General features: G+C 49.6%; 2 protein-coding genes across 3 annotated transcripts; both read right to left on the bottom strand.

Annotated features, from left to right (window-relative positions):
- Positions 1-394: 394 nt before the first annotated feature.
- ENDOG (endonuclease G) lies at positions 395-2,900 on the bottom strand. The gene is made up of 3 exons (XM_074890872.1): positions 2,383-2,900; positions 1,752-1,861; positions 395-1,135 (listed from the first exon to the last, which is right to left on the bottom strand). The coding sequence occupies exons 1-3, from the start codon at positions 2,878-2,880 to the stop codon at positions 850-852; spliced, it is 894 nt and encodes a 297-aa protein (XP_074746973.1). The 5' UTR covers positions 2,881-2,900; the 3' UTR covers positions 395-849.
- A 185-nt stretch (positions 2,901-3,085) lies between these two features.
- TBC1D13 (TBC1 domain family member 13) lies at positions 3,086-15,833 on the bottom strand. Of its 2 annotated transcripts, XM_074890865.1 has the most exons (12): positions 15,737-15,833; positions 15,555-15,628; positions 14,893-14,933; positions 14,345-14,406; positions 13,960-14,059; positions 12,494-12,576; positions 12,176-12,335; positions 11,155-11,362; positions 10,314-10,477; positions 8,640-8,800; positions 8,352-8,409; positions 3,086-7,346 (listed from the first exon to the last, which is right to left on the bottom strand). In XM_074890865.1, exons 1-12 carry the CDS (start codon positions 15,757-15,759, stop codon positions 7,281-7,283), a joined length of 1,200 nt encoding a protein of 399 aa, XP_074746966.1. In that variant the 5' UTR covers positions 15,760-15,833; the 3' UTR covers positions 3,086-7,280. The 2 variants fall into 2 exon arrangements, 1 of the variants encoding a protein (XP_074746966.1); XR_012631792.1 differs by lacking the exon at positions 3,086-7,346 and having other exon boundaries at positions 8,399-8,409; positions 8,640-8,851.
- Between the last annotated feature and the right edge of the window lie 70 nt (positions 15,834-15,903).

Genomic DNA, 15,903 nt, shown 5'->3' with positions numbered 1-15,903 from the left:
GTGCAAGTGTCTTGGTTTAGAGGAGGGGCACTCAGGGTCCAGAGATCCTGCACACTCAGTGCTTCTGGAGCCAGGTGGCCTTCAGACTTAAAGGAAATCAAAACTTAATCCTTACGCCAAGAAGCTGTTCCTGTCTCAGTCTGACTTCCCCTTGTCCCCGCTTCAACTTCAAGGCTTCATCCTTCCCAACAGCAGGAAGGGCTGGTGCTTCAGGTGGGCCTCAGTGCTAAAGCAATCAGCATAGCTCGTTACAGTTTGGCTGCATCTATGATGTCTTAGGCTCTGCCTACAGTGAGCTTAAACAGGAAAACAGCTGGAAAAGTTGGTACTGTCCTCCCCATTCCTGCTGAGACATTCAGAGCTTTGGTACGAGCAGATAAGAAACAACCAATACTGTGGGTGTTCAAAGCTTTACTGCTAAAACCATCTCCTGAAAGAAAACAATCAGACAATTCTTTGGCCACAGGAAGGCAGGAACCTCTCCCCCTGCACCCATCTTGCTCCTGTCCTTCCCTGATAAATGGCAGAAATTAAGTAAATTCCCTTTGTGTCTTAATGAGCTGCACGTAACTCAAAGGGAGCAGTTACAGGAGTACTCTCTGTGCTGCCTATTAGGGGCAAATTCTACAGACCTGATACGGTGGCAAGTGCCCAGGAGCCTTCTGCAGGACCTGCCCTTGAGCCTCATGCATGTGTGTGTTACAGTTACACAAAACAAAGGGAAGGGTAAGGAGAAGCATTGGTTTGATTCTTATTTCCCACATTTAAAATTGCACAAGGAACTATTATTCTGCATGTAACTGCTGTCAGTCCCTTCCCAGGAGATACCTTGATTTGTTTAGTCAGGGTTCAGAGCTTGTTTCCAGCTGTGATGGCTTTCAGGTTACCTGTTCTCTTCAAGATATTTGGGACAAAGAGGAGCCCTGAGGCTCGCTCAATGCTCTCGATGGGAACCAGGAACCGTTCCAGGGGGATTTTCTCATCCACAGGGCTGTTGGGCATCACATATGAGCGCAACTCAATCTCCCCGCTCTCCTTTTCCAGGATGAGCACCTTGAAGAAGTGGGTGGGAACAGCCACGTTGTTCTTCCCAATCACCTGGTACTTGACGTACATCTTCCCATCGGCCTCCATTCTGCACCAACACCAACATCCCATGTTACCTCCCAGTCTGGTGCCACATCCGCCCCCTCAGCCCTCCACCACCCCCCCAAAGTGATCCCCCACCCCACAGCGTGGCAGGGAGCAGCCCTGCTTTTGTGGTAGGGATGTAGAAACATTGCTGAAACAGAGGCAACGTGCCACGGTGAGGCCGAGCTGTGTATTGGGTCTGCTCCCCCAGATCCCTTCCCTGCTGTCTCTCTTCTATTGAAGAGATCTCAACGTGAGACAGCTGCTCTTTAGTGCTATGTGAAGATCTTTGCAAATAAAGTCATGCTCTTAAATGGAGAAACGGTCCATGAAATAAAACCTAGAAGCTTTATTCTGCAGGGAAGGGGTCTGCAGTCTAATTGTAAATCTAATAATCTAGTAACCTACTGCTACTAGATTGTTAAGGACTGCAAACAAAAGCGACTTGGTTATGTTGTAGCTCAAGAAACCCACCTTTACTCATGAAATAATTAACTGAATGGGAAATACACAATCCTACAGAAGTAGCTTTCCACAGAACCTCTGCACACAGCTGGTCTCACCTACTGAGTGAGGCCTTAGCAGCTCACTCGCGGTCCCAGCTTGGCCCTTGTGTTTACCTGGGCAGGTAAAGGGGTCCTGTGCAGACATAGACGTTCTTGTTGTTCCTTGCCAAGCTTCTGCTGTACTTCTCAAGGTTATTCCAGGCATTCTGGTTTAAATGAGGATTCTAGAAACAACCAGGGCGGCAAGGACAGCAAAGTCAGTCAGTGGGGAATTTCTTTACTGTTCAGAGTAATAACACCGTTTTGGTGACGTGTCTCACAGTGTCCCGGGCACTTTCCAGAAGAGATCTCTGCTCTGGGCACCGTGCACGGCAAGGTCCTGGTTTGCACAGCCAGGAACAGAACCCGCTCGCCTCAGACCATGATTTTTGCAAGCACCTGCCCGCCTGTTTTAACTCTGCTCCTGCAACGAGCTGCACTGAACAGCGTCTCTCACGGCTTGAGAGGAGCGCAGAGGCAAGCAGGATCGCCACTGTTAAGTTTAGCAGGAATTACAGCCCCCCCCCGAGTGACTTTGACCCCTCTCTGCCCGAACCACTCTCGGAACAAACCCCCGGAAGAGCCGAAGACGCTCCGAGGCGGTTTCCAGCAGGGAGCAGCGTTTGCCCTTGAGCACGGGCAGCTCCGCTCCCCCCCCTCCACCCGAGTCTCCCTGCGGGGAGCCGGTGCCCGCGGCGGGTCCTACCTGCGGGGCGATGTTGCTGAGGTAGAAGGTGTCCCGCATGGCTTTCTGGCTCCATTTGTGGTTGGCGGCGGCTGCCAGGTGCCCGCGGTCGAAGCCGCTGCCGCGGTAGTCGGCGTTGGTGGCTCGGTGGTACTCGTGTACCGAGTCGTCCTCCTGGAACTCGCAGGCGGCGCGCTCGGAGGTGCCGCCGAGGGTCTCCCGGTTGAGCTGCTCGATGACCCACAGCGCGCTGCGGCTCCGCGGGTCGTAGCACAGCACGTAGGACTCGCGGCTCCGCAGCTGCGCCAGCCCGGGCAGCCCGTACTTGGTCAGCTCGGCCCTCCCCGAGCCCGGCACCGCCGGCGGACCGGCCGCCGCCACGGCGGGCACCACGGGCAGGCGGGCCAGCAGCCCCCCGGCTGCATCGCCCTGGGCCCGGCGGCGGGCGGTGAGGGCCGCCCCCAGCCCCGCGCCCAGGGCGAGCGAGGCGCCGGGCAGCAGCCACCGGCCCCTCAGCATGGCCGCGCGCTGCGCCGCGAGGGTGGCCGCCGCTTAAAAGGGCCGCGGCTTCCCCAGAGACGGTCCTCTCTGCTGCAGACGGAAGCATCGCCGCTTTAAGGGCGAGAGGGCGCCGCGCTCCCGCGCAGGCTGAGGGGACGATACCCCCCCCCCCCACCCCCTCAACCCGGGCCCCCCCCCGGCGGCGGCTGAGGCGGCTGCGGTGTGCAAAGAAACCACTTTATTGGGACAAACGGGAGAACAGCATCAAAGGAGAGTCCCAGGGGCCACGGGAGAAAGTACAAAAATAAAGAGCGGAGCGGTCAGCGAGGCGGCACCCACGCTCCCCCCGCCCCGGGCCTGTGCTCCCCTCCAGCCCACCCCGAGAGCGGCCGCGGTTGCTGCCTTTTCCTCAAAAAAAAACCCCCGGCGGGCTGGGTGAAGGCAAAGCAAAACCGTCCTGCCCCGAGGAGACGGCGATGGAGACGGCTGGTACACACAGACCCCACCCCGGCGCGCCCCAGGGCTCCGCCCGCCGCGGCTCCGGCTCCCCCCCGCCGCCCCCGGTTCCCCCCATCACCGAGGGCATCTCGAAATACTGTAGTCAGCACCTGTAGCAGCATTAACTCCAAGCTCAACACGGTGAGTCACATCAACAGATGTTTGCACAAAGCCACCCGTTTAGTTAAAGGAAGCGTTATAAAAATAGTGTTTAAAAAGAAGCATAAAAGGAGTTTTAGAGTGATGGAAGTGTTCTCTACACCCTGTTCTGGCAATTCTTTCCAGACAAGGTAAAAAAAAAAAAAAAAAGAAGTGTTATTTGTTCCTCTTTCAGGGATAGGGCATTTTAGAAGAGCACTCCAAACAGCTAAAACGAAGTCACTGACACCCTTAAGGGAAAACAGCCTCATCTTTCCCAAACACCCCAGACTCCAGCAACTTCTGGCCTTCATTACACTCACTGTCAAAGCGTGAATAATTCTAGGTTAGGTCACAAAATTCAAACTCAAAATCAGTGTTCTGAGTGACCACCACCACTGACTTGATCTCTAGTATCCTGTTGCTTCTACCTCACTGGCAAAGCCACAAAGTTTCTCAAAGTCTGAATGACAGTGGGGTGCAAGTAGAGCAGACCTCTTCCTCCCAGGTAAGGCCCATCTTTCCCCGCATCCAGCATAGCATCCTGTTTTTCCTCCCAGTTGAAGATGGGTCCCCCTTCCCCAGCCTGGCAGTAATCCTGCCGGTGAGGAACGCATTGTAAGAGCTATTTAAACGTCCTCTGCTTAGGCCTCTATGAAACAAGGGGTCCCCTAGGCACCCCAGAATAACACCTCTCAACCCGAAGAACTGCCTCTTCAGCCAACCTCGCTGCTCCTGCAGCAGATTAGGACTGAAAAAAAATCAGAGGTGGAAACATCTCCAGGGTGGAGCAGTTGTTACTTGGTCACACAAGCAAGGAACCACTAGTAAAATACTGTCTGACCTCGACAACAACGAAAAAAATCACCAAAAGCCTTTGAGGAACGAAGCAAGCAAAGCCATGAGGAGATTCAAAAGCTGGTAACGAGACTTTTTCTCCCCTCAGAAAATCTGGTTTTACTCTTAAAGAAAGGAGAAAGTCTTGGAATAAAGAAATGAATGTTCCAAGCCATTGTGAAGAGCACAACTATTCCTTTCATCACAGGACAGAAGTCCAACTGCACAGGAGAGGATAAGGAGGAATATAAAACAGCTTTTCATGTAGGAACTAGACTGTCTGGGGTTATCAAAGTTGTTATAAGTTCTCCCCAAAGAACTCAATCGGTTTAGCAGCCATAGTCTGGATAAGGCTGGAGAATTTATCCCAGAGAACCTTTCCAGCAGCCAAAGCTCTCATTGCATCCCCTTAAACCACTGCAGACTCCCTTTAAAAGCATTTACTGTCACCCCCTAAAGAGAAGCAAGATGGCATAACATAAGCCCCTCCAGCACCTAGGAAGGGAGAAGGCAGCATGACACCCGTACCCAGCCACCTCCCTGGTGTCTGCCTCGAGTGTCTGTGCACTACAGACCAGCACCTGGCTCAGAGCTGGGCAACTCCCCTGCAGGAGGCCAACCTCTGGGCCAAAGGCTACTCTGAAAACAAGCAGAAGTTCGTCTCCCAAGTAATGCTTTAATCCTGATTTGCCTGCTGCCTTCTCAGGTTATTTTAAGGAGACTTCTAGCTGTTCAGAGCAGGAACCCTCATGGCTGCTCCTGTCAGCAGTGAAAAAATAGTGTAAGGCAACCCTACATTTGCCAGGGGGACCCAAAATGGACAGTCCAGGTATTCAGGGAGGTGAACGCAGAGCTTGCACATGGAATGTGAGAGAGCTACAGCTGTATTTAGAGCAGTTCTGAAGCAGAAGTGTTTAGAGGAGGTCCAATTCCACCTAAGAGTTTGACCCTCTGGTTCTACATCTGTGTCTACCAGCTAGCCATTTGGCCAGGAGAGGTCTGACTACTGGCCTCTCCAGTGCAGAGTACCCAAGAGCTGAGACCATGAGACCACCTGGAACAGCTCAGCGATACAAGGCAGGAAGAACATCCATCCAGGGGTTAGAGCAGCTGTCCCGGTCTACTGGTTCTGTATTTCTTGGAAGAAAACTCTACCCTCTAGAAAGGATTGCAGCAGAGAGGGATACTGTTAGCCACAGGTATTAATTACAGATTGGTTTAAGTCTTCAGTTGCTTTTGCTTCACCATAGCAGCAACACCTGGCTGCACCAGTGTTACTCAAGCATCTTCTGAAGGGGCAGAGATTGCTTGGGATTGCCAACGAGAACACAGGTACATGCATCAACCTGTCCTCCGGTCTTCTCCCCACCCACCTTTGTGAGAATTACAGTAGCCTGTAGAGAACTGGCCTTCAGTGAAGGAAATAACACTAGTGAAAAAGCTGAAGGCTGACAACATCCCTCCTGCTAGGGCCATTCTAGGCCATCAGCAGCTTAAGCAGATCTTACAAAGACTGACCTTTAACAAATCAATACCCATAAATACTGAAAACTGCAAACAGCTACGCAGAGGTGAGCCAGCACAGAAAGAAAGGGAAAAGCACACTGGATTAGTGTTCACTCAAAAGCTTCTGCATCACCCAAGCACCTGGGTGCTGGCAGTTTCTCCCTCTGAGGATTACTGTTTCTGATCAGCTTGACACTGCTGACAGGTTAGCAGTTCTCTCTGTAGTTTGTCTTAGTCGATGTTCAGCTGAGCCAGCTCCACTGTATTTGAAATGCAGCAGTTTCCCTCTCAGGAAGGACAAGTGTCCCACTCAGGACCGTGACTCCAACAGGACCAGTACACAGACAGTGGATCAGCCCAGCAGTCAGCTCATGACAAATGCTTGTATGCCCTCTGCATCACACACGAAAAGGACTCTCACTTGTAGGTCAGACCTGTACCATGTCTCTTCCTGGAAAGAAGTACTGAGACAATATCAAGGTTACTGTGACCAGAGCTTACGCAGGGTAGTATTACACAAGCCACTGAGGCAGAAAAACCCCAGTGCCGTGCCTGTATAAGCCCCTCAACACGGCTGTCTTCATTGCACGTGACTAGATGCCCATTTCTTGTATTTCAGAATCCCAGCTGTAGCTGGATATGCTCCAGTTCAGAGCCAGGAAAGCAGCGTGAGGCCTCCCTGCAGCAACAAGCTCCTGCTCTAAGGCCGTGTGTAATAAGGCTTGACTGCAAACTGCACTGATTCAAACCACCACAGTCTTGCTTTCAAGGAGACCTTGTTGATAAGGCGATTCTGGATTCAGGCAGTTTCAATGCACAAAGCCACCAGCTGTAATCATCTCCTCCCATCTCAGCTTCTCCAGATCTCTTTCCCAGGCAAAGGGGTCCAAACTACCAGATGTCAGATGACAGTCACCAGAAACTGATGCAATCTTCTTTGCACACCCCAGGGATGGCCAAGTGCAGACACGAGGAAGAGGAATCCAGAAGCTACTTGAACGGTAGGATGTGTGACTTCACTGGAATACATTCTATTCACAGGAGGAAGATCCTTCTATGCTCACCCACCAAACTCCGCTGGACTCAGCCTGTCCCTTCCCCATCAGAAGTTACGCCTTCAGGGATATGCAGACAGATGGTTTCTTTCTGCCCGAACTTAAAGTCATTAAAAAAAGATACAAAGAACTGCTTTTGGCAGCACAGAGGCATTTGAGATTTGAAAAAATCTGGAGTGCAGGACCCAAGTAGATGGGGAAGTAATCAGTCCTTGACCTAATAAATAGAGTAGAAGGAAGTCTTCAAGGTGGCCAGTAGCCCGCACATGAAACCTGAAGTCCTGCAGAGACCACTAGGAGCTTTAAAGCACCACACTGCATGGGGGTGTCTCCTGGGACCCATTGCCACACAGTTTCTCTGACACCTTTTGTTAGACACATGGACTATTTGGAATCTTGAAGTTCCTTTGCCTTCTTCAAAATCAGGTGAACATCAGAGATAGGATAATCCTATGTCAAAGAAACAAAGCGATATACATGACTGCCTAGCATTTCTTGTACACATTGTTCCACTTGAGCAGGGTAAACTGTGACAACAGCAATCTTGGCCTATTATAATGTTCTGCCATGTACAGTTACTCCCTTAACAGCTAACAGTTTCCTGTTTTGTAACTGATCAAGCCTCAATACCCTTCAAGAAGGCTTTTGTTTGTTTTTTTAATTTGTCCTCCAAGGGTACAGTAAGCTGGCCTGCTACAAGGGTTATCTTCGTGCCAGAAAGCCTTATCAAAGCCAGTATCTTGCACAGTCCAAAGCAGGAACTGGCAGAATCAGAGATATCCTACTATGCAGTACATGTGTTCTGAACCTTGGGCTCTCACAGATCTCAAAACTAAACAAAAGCCTCCGGCCAATAAACTTAACACTGTTACACACGGTTTCACATCTTTGCTGGAAATTATTTTTTTTGCAAACCGAAAGACGTTAAAAACCTCTAGTCTGTGACAATTTCTCTGTAGGCTGGAATGGGTGCACAAGCAAAAGAAGGCTTTATTTTAATGGCAAAGCTGGGCTCCAGACAGCAGCACTGTGCCCCACCAACAGAAGATCAGAGAAGGAATACTACTCTCTGAAACAGGGCCTGTTGCTATTGTAGCACTAAAAACGGGGAGGAAGGAGAAGAGAAACATACAGAGCTAGAATGACAAAACAGAGATTGTACAGCCACTTTCTGCATGTGGAAGTGAAAACCCATTTAGCAGCACAGGGAGCAGAGATGCCACCAGCAAGGAAGTTAAAGCAGTCATTTGTCATGAGCTCAGTTTCCCAGTGGGCGGTGGATTCATACTCCCAGTAACGAGCACACTGTAAGATCCACCTGAAGATTTTTCTGCATGCAACCATCACAAATCTAGTACTTCTCTTCAGCCAGGTATATCCCTGCTATCGTCCTCTCACAGTACAATTTCAAGACTCTACAAATTACTCCCTGTGCCAACTATATTTAATCCTTACCTGCAGCAGCCTCATGTTGAGAGTGAAGTCTCCTTCCAGCAACTGATCCCGGATTAGTCTGAAAGATGGAAATTATTCCAGCTACTTTTGACTCTTTACAGAGGAAGTTTAAAAACAGACTACACTGTGCCCTTATAGAGGCTTTTGAAAACACTTTTGCGACCACTGTAACAAGTGACTATAACCTATTCACCAGATGCCTTAACACATGCCTACAGAAGACCCTGGATCCCTGGATTTAGGTAAAGGAGGGAAAGAAAAGAACAGGAAGGCTACCTCTGTACTTACGTCAACATGGCACAACAGACGAGCAGGAGAAAATCAAAGCGCTTATCATCAGCGAAGAGGGAGTCCCAGATACGGATGACATCTGGCAGCAGGAACTCTTGGGACAAGAGCAGCGTCAGCCAGCGGAAGGCAAAGAACTGGGGTTTGATGTTCTGTTCTTGCTGTCAGACATGCACCAGGCAAAGAATGAATACGTGCTCTCGGCCAGTTCCCTACAAGTAAGAAATGCACCCCATGTTTCCATCCCCATCTCCACCCTGATACTGCTCAAAGCTGCCAACTCACACTGCAACATCAGCCAACCCACTGCCTCCTTTGGAGGCTCTCACATTCAAGCTAGACATAGATTTTAAATGCAGCCACGCTCCACGTCTACGGGCAAGCCAGAAAATGCTCCTCTGTCCACAGCATGGAGTAAAGGAAGCTTTTATTCCTAAAGGCACTATTTGTGTTAGTTTCGTTAAACTTGCCAAGTAATTTCAATGTTCTCATTCGAACAGCATTTTATCTGCAAACCCACAGTCCTCCCCCTCTAGCAGAGGAACTGTTTTGTCAGGATTTCCTCTCCTTTCCAGAGCCCTGTGTTTATCAAAAGGTTTACTATTCACAAAAAAGAAACAGAATTCACACTGATGGTCAGTAAAACATACTGTAAGCGCTTTTAGCCTGAAGCTTTCTTGTTTTCTGCTGTTAAATCCAAGGGACTGTAAGTTTAATCAAGGTCAAACAAGTTCAGGATCCTGCTGATATTCTTAAGGACCAGCTGCTGCACGGCCAAGATCATTTCCTGCCAGCCAAACTGTAAACAATTTATTTTCTCCCCACTGAATCAGCCACCAGCCAACACCGCGGGTCATGTCACTGTGCTGACAAACCATCTTTTGGATTATAAAAGAAGTATATCCTGATTTCTCTAAACACAAAAAAAGTCTGCGTGATTTGGTGAAGGTCGGAGTAACAAGAACAGTTTTCCCTTCCAAATTCTCCTTGGACTTTCACACCAAATGGCTTATAGGACCTGAAGATGTTTCCAACAAAAGCTGCCTTCTAGATGTTCTACAAAACCCGCAGCAACCCAAGGCACTCTGAGACCCTTGCATGAAGGGGAAGGAGAGACTTAGGTGAGTGGGATGGACCAGTTTGCTTGATTTAAATTTACTTCTGGAATGATCTCCATGCAGTTTAAATTAGTGCTGTCAGGGCATCCAGTGGCAAAAATGTTGGAGGGTGGGTGGTTGTTTTGTTTTTAAAGACAGAGACACAATTCCTGTAAGCTCAGATTACAAGGAACTCTACAGCAAAACTCACATTTTGCCTGATGACTAGAAGAAAGACTCCAGCTCCAACTGGGTCTCAACCCAGGTGACCAGGGATCGTGGCCAAGTCACTTTAGCCTCACAGCTGGCAGCTTTGCAACAACTATTGTTTGCTTTCACAGGCAGGCAGGGGAGGAAAGCCTTGCTGTGTCAGCTCGCTCTAGGCTTACTCCAAGGAGAGGCTGTTTCAGCTCACAGATAAGAGAGCCTCTATGCCCTGTAGGCCCTTCATACACTCTTTCAACCTTTCTATTCAAACACCGTAACAGTTTAACAAAATTGTTTGACATTTAAATGCACTGTTAAGCTCCTCTCCTGCCATTCCAACTGAGACTCAGAGAAACACCTAGCTCCTCACCAGTTTCAAATACAGCTCCACATCTTTTTCCTTCAGGGTAGAGTAGACCTTCTCCATTTTGTAGGTAATACCACACTGCGAATCATCCAGGCTCTTAATGAAGTTGTCCCGAATTTCAGCCATTAGATTGGTAAAGCAGAAAAATGTGTCTGCTTCAGCATGTTCTGGGGGGGGAGAAAAAATAAAATTTAAAAATAATGGGGGAATAGAGGAAGCATCACTGACAGAGGCACACAGACTTAGAAGCGTTCTGGCTCCATAACTGGGTTGCTGTACTGGATTCAAACAGCAGATCCCATAAGATCTTGGCTTGCTTGGTCTGGGACAAGGCTAGACACTTTTTTTTAAGCTAGAAATATCTACAGAGCCACTGCAGATACAGACCCTGTGTGCGACACAAGGTCTTCATGACATTGGGTCACAAACGAGTTATCTATGCCCAAGAACATCATCTGCTCTCCCCGCCATCAGCACACACCCTTGGAGCTCCCGTGAAGCAGAAGCAACAAAGCACTCCCATTCTATTCTTTTCTTACCAGGTATATACAGTATGAGCAAACAAGAGCTTCTAAGGGGATTTTCAGTTTCACAAAGTCCAACTTAGATCCATGCAAAACAAACAAAACCCCCTCAAAAATCCTCACTTCCCATGTCCTCACCACTCACAGCTCATTCAGTTTCTATCAATTTGCTATGGACCCCAAAACGCCTCATCTCTTGTTGTAATTGCTTTTTGGCCCCAATCAGTCAAAATAACAAGAGTCTCATTCCAAAACCAGTTATTAACACAGAGAGCATGCAGTACGACAGCTGTTACTGAGCAGCCAAAAGAGTCTCTCACCTTTCCATTCGCTGTTAGGATCTGTAGCAAAGGTGTAGTAAAGAGGCCCCACGATTTCATTCATCCCCTGAACATATGCTATCCCGGGGTTCAGCTTGGCATAGATGAACAGGATTCGCTCCACCACTTCCCAGTGAGCTTCACAGCCATTGGGCAGAACTTCGTACTCACTCAGAGAATTAGGCGTTGTTTTAAGAGGGGAGCTCACCTGAAAAGCAAGACAAGACTAGGGCTGATTCAAGATAACCAGCTGGCATGGATAGTTTTGTACACGTGGCAAGCTTGGCTTTTAATACACATAGGCCCCCAAAAGATTTGGGCAGCTTATACCAAGCAGGCAGGTGCTAATATAAACCAAGACAAGTAACTCAGGAAGCACAAAGGCAGTGAAGTCCTAGCTCTGGCTGTCCCTGAAGAACAAAGCAGTCTGTGCAGCAACAGACACTTCCCCTGAATCACTGCACCACCTGATCCCGTGCAGGAAGAAACCACAGCAGTTCCACTTCTTTGTTAGTAGTATGAGGAAGAGTATAGATCTGCTGTGGTAGCAAACCACCTTCCCCAACAGCGTGTGGCACTTGTACAGTAAAGCTCATGAAAGAGGAAAGAGACAACACATATTTCAGCAGATACCCAGCCCTTTTCCCACTTGCAGGTTTATGAGATCCAGTTCTGGAAGACTCTGTAAATTCAGCTTCAATAAATTATCCCTTCAGTGTTTTGCTCCCATCAAAAAGACAGATGTCAAGCATAAAATACTCACATCTTCCTGCGACTCCAACTTTCACCAGAAGTCAGGAAAAAATAATCTTTAAATACAGCTATAAGTCCCTACTAACTGTCAGGCATACCAACTGGTTCTACAAAGCTGTCTAGCCACCAGAATACACAGTACCTGCTGGGGTATTTGCTTAATTCCACTGCACAAGCAGAGAGAGAAACAGAAAAAAGCCTGAGAAACACCCTTCCCCTTATCAGCTAAGTCGCCGTGCCCCATGGGCAGCCCCCACCTAGATCTCACATTTGTAACCCCGCTGCGGTTTCGTGCCACCGTCTGTGACTTGAGCGTGGTCTGCTCCACCCGCTTACGCAGCGTCTCAAACTCATTTTGAGGGTCCAGGATTAAAAGGCAGGGATAGTCCGTTGGGCGCTGGAAGAATGCCATGTCAGGGTACAGCCTCCTAGGATAAATACAGGAGGAAATCAGGCAGAAGAAGAAGGAAGTACATGCCCCATGTTAAATGGGAGGCTTGGTTTAATATTAAACTTTGTTTTCAAAGTACAATGTGTTAACCAAACCACTCAGGTTCAGAAACCTGAGTCATTATGCCTCACGCACCTGACATCTTTGTCTATCTGGAGAAGCACTTCGTTATCCTTGAAGTAAGTATTCCATCGACTGTCTGGATTTGGATTGAGGGGCTAAAGAAATAAACAACAGAAACAGAACAAGCATGTTTCACATGCATCAAAATCCTCAGTAAATAGTGATTTAAACACTTCTGCCGTCCCTCTATCATCTAGTACCAGCACGCCCCGAGCTCATCAGGTTTGGTTTTTTTCTCTCTCTAGCTACGGTTAGTGTTGTTTCTTCACACAGCGTGCAGGAAGTGGATCAGAGCTTGTGAAGCAAGTGAGCATGCAGGTTCACTTCGAGAGACAGAAGCCAACATTTCCAATCCCTTGTCACCTGCCTCTTAATGACATTGTTCCCAGATCAGGTATCCTGTCCTGTGTCAACAAGATTCCTGACTGCAGCTCCAACCTGCACAATGGAGATGGTCTTTGTACTTAGGGTAAGAGTTACCCACCCGCTCAGCACTTAAGAGTTGTGGTTCTTAGTTACAAGTATCCCCCTCTATCTCAGCTCTGAGAAGGCTGATTAAGCACCACCATTGTGCACAGGAAAGAGTTAAAATGTATTATTCTGAACAATTCATCCCGCATCTGACAAGTTTTCCAATATGGCAAACTTAACTCCCCCTCCACACACACACACTTTCTCCACATCAAGATCCTTGCAAAGTTAACAACTAACTGGGAGAAGAAAAAAAAAAAAAAAAAGCAACATTCCAAGAGATTCAAAGATCACTGTAACCTGCCAACGTGTGGAGTTTTACAAACATGCTAGTTTTACAGCACCAAGGGCTCCAGAGATCACAGCAGCACAGATGACTGCACGCTAGCAGAGAAGTTAATGTTCAAGACCAGTCATGGAAGCAGTTGTATCATTTTACAGTCTCTTCTGATCAGTTACTTCACTCTCTCTCCCAACATGTACACTCTTAACAGTACTTTCAGAGAAGGAAAAAGCCAAGTGATGCAAGAAATAGTCAATTAAAAGAAATAAAAAGCCAGCAGCAGAACTAGAAATGAGTCTCCTGCCTTCCATGCCATAGTCCAACCTGACTCTCCTGCCTCTTCTACATCCTTTGTTCAGATCAGCCCGCTCTGAGTTCACCCGTGGACCCGACTTCCCAGTGTCTCTTTGCTAGAGGTACCTCTCGTGAGCCTCTCCCTTTCCCTAGGAAACCCACAGCCTGGGCAGCTGGTCCCAGAGGAGGGGAGAAGGGACATGCATAGCTGAAAACAGCTCTCTTCAGAACTGCTGGTGCTTCACCAATAATTCACACTGAAGGCTACTAAGACACAAGTGCCAGGCTGGTACCTAGGAACCATCCCTCCTGCTAGCAGGGCAAAACAGTTGAGAACAGAGCCAAGAGCTGCCCAGGGGGTCCAGACTCCAGAACAACAGTTTGCAGCTCTGGGGAATTTTCTGCAACACAAAGGCTTAACGACACTTACGTGATCTTCTAAGGTCACATCTTCCCTTGAAACACCCAGGTTGGCTTTGGCGATCCCAGGCTGGATAATCATTTCCTTTAGGAACTGGGAATACAGATCCCTTAAGGAAGAAAAGGGGAATTTGTAATGAAGCAGAAGATTAAATCAAGATAAGCACCTAGGCTGAGTTCAAACAGATCTCTCTGTACCACCCTGCTCAGCCAGAAGGCATTTGATTTTCTCTTCAGTTGAGTTTCGCTGAAGGTCAATCCACCAGACAGTGCACAGAACAGCACATTCCACACAAGAACAATTCATTTTATGATGATACTTAATTATTTGAGGAACTATTCTCCTTCTCTGCAGATATCATTAGAAATAATGCAGCAAGTACTGATGTCCTCACCTCTGTTTCTTCAGCAAAGAGCTCCATAAGGCTTTCTCTAAAGGGAGGTAGTTCAGGAGTATCTGTACAGAAGACAGATGCACACAAATTAGTATCTGGAGAATGAGCTGTTATACCTGTAAGATAAGCAAACCAAACACAGTGGCCAGAACTCGCTCTTTGAAAATCCTGGGAGCTTTCTCCAGAAAGCCTAGTGCTTTGCTAAGCAGCAGTCAGGAGTACTTTGGGGACTGGTTTTCAACACAGACCTATCTGTAGGACTGATCGATAGCTAACCTGATGGAAAGGCACTCCTAGCTTAATAGGGAGGGCTGTTCTCATGCAAAGGGCAGACTGCCACTTTCTATCATCCTCAGCGATGGCTGTCCTGTGTCAGTAAATGCTATTGTGATTGTGCCAGTGCTGATCCCCACAAATTACTGTCGATTTGGAGTGGCTTTTAAACTCTGGATTTTTGTTGTTTACAATTAAGTGCCCCAAAATAGCATGTACTTAAGCAACCCAAAGCATCACTGGCAAGAAACAAAAGCACCCCAAGCAAAACCCACCTTCCAGCACAGGCAGCGCAGCCCACCATCAAAGGGAATTCCTGCGGAACATCAGGCAGAGAAACAACTCCGTTAGCCCCAGTCTCCTCACCGCGGTTTGCCAACGGCACCACACAAACAGGCGAGGCAGTGCTTTTCCTCCCCAGGGGGCAAGAAGTTTTCACAGGGGCGTTACAGGGGTTATAGCCGCTGCCTCCCACGGGGGAGCGTGCCCGCGGCTGGCGGTGGAAGCAGAAAGCCGGGGACCGTGCAGGGGACAGACACAGCAGAAGCACCGAAACCCACAGGCATCCCGGAGAGGGGGGTGGAAGGGTTTGCCTGGAAGTTTGTGGCTGTGCTCAAAGGTCGGGTGGGGACCGCTGCGGCCTGATGGCGCTTGGGCTTGGAAACACACCCGCAGCCTCGGGTTTCCAACACCCGCCGCTTCACAACAGCTCTAGGAGGGGATTACTCGGCGGTAGCGGAGGTGGCCCGAAGCTGTCGGACACCCTGGGCCCTGACACCCCGAGCCTGCACCTTCGGGGGGTCCCGAGCTCCGGCGGGGCCAGCACTAGCCCCGGGCCACCGCCGACGGGAGCTCCCCCGGGGGCCGGGGCCGTGCCCAGACCCTCCTGCCGCGGCCGGGGCCGGTGCCGGTGCCCACAGCTCCCCGCGCCACTCACCGCTGAAGCAGAGATCGCGGAGCTTGCCCAGAGCCACCGTGGGTTCGCCGAGCACCTCCTGAAAATCCGCGATCCTAAGGGGAGCGGAGCCGCGGCCGTTATAACGCGTGTTACCGGCCTCCCCCGGCCCCACAGCACCCTCCACCCCACAGCCCCCCCAAGGAACGAGCCCCAACACCGACCTGCTCTGGTGCAACCGCGACATGGCGGCCCCCGCGCCCCTTCCCCGCGCGCCGCATAAACGCTCCGGCTGGAAACCCTGCCCGCGGGGGGGACCAGCCGCGCCCCCGGCCCCGCCCGCCCGCGGATTTGCCCCGCCCCTCCGGTGGGGACCATCGGTAACCCCGCC

This window comes from Strix uralensis, chromosome 21 (assembly GCF_047716275.1).
Source record: "Strix uralensis isolate ZFMK-TIS-50842 chromosome 21, bStrUra1, whole genome shotgun sequence".
Lineage (NCBI taxonomy): Eukaryota > Metazoa > Chordata > Aves > Strigiformes > Strigidae > Strix > Strix uralensis.
This window is presented reverse-complemented; position numbering and strand designations above follow the sequence as displayed.

Coding starts and splice junctions, on each gene's coding strand:
- TBC1D13 (XM_074890865.1), bottom strand. CDS start 15,759: ATGTCGCGGTTGCACCAGAGCAG. Junction 14,060..14,344: donor TCTTTGCTGAAGAAACAGAG/GTGAGGACATCA, acceptor TTCTTCCTTAAG/GGATCTGTATTCCCAGTTCC. Junction 12,577..13,959: donor ATGTGACCTTAGAAGATCAC/GTAAGTGTCGTT, acceptor TTATTTCTTTAG/CCCCTCAATCCAAATCCAGA.
- ENDOG (XM_074890872.1), bottom strand. CDS start 2,880: ATGCTGAGGGGCCGGTGGCTGCTGCCCGGCGCCTCGCTCGCCCTGGGC. Junction 1,862..2,382: donor TCAGCAACATCGCCCCGCAG/GTAGGACCCGCC, acceptor GGTTGTTTCTAG/AATCCTCATTTAAACCAGAA. Junction 1,136..1,751: donor GGACCCCTTTACCTGCCCAG/GTAAACACAAGG, acceptor GTGTTGGTGCAG/AATGGAGGCCGATGGGAAGA.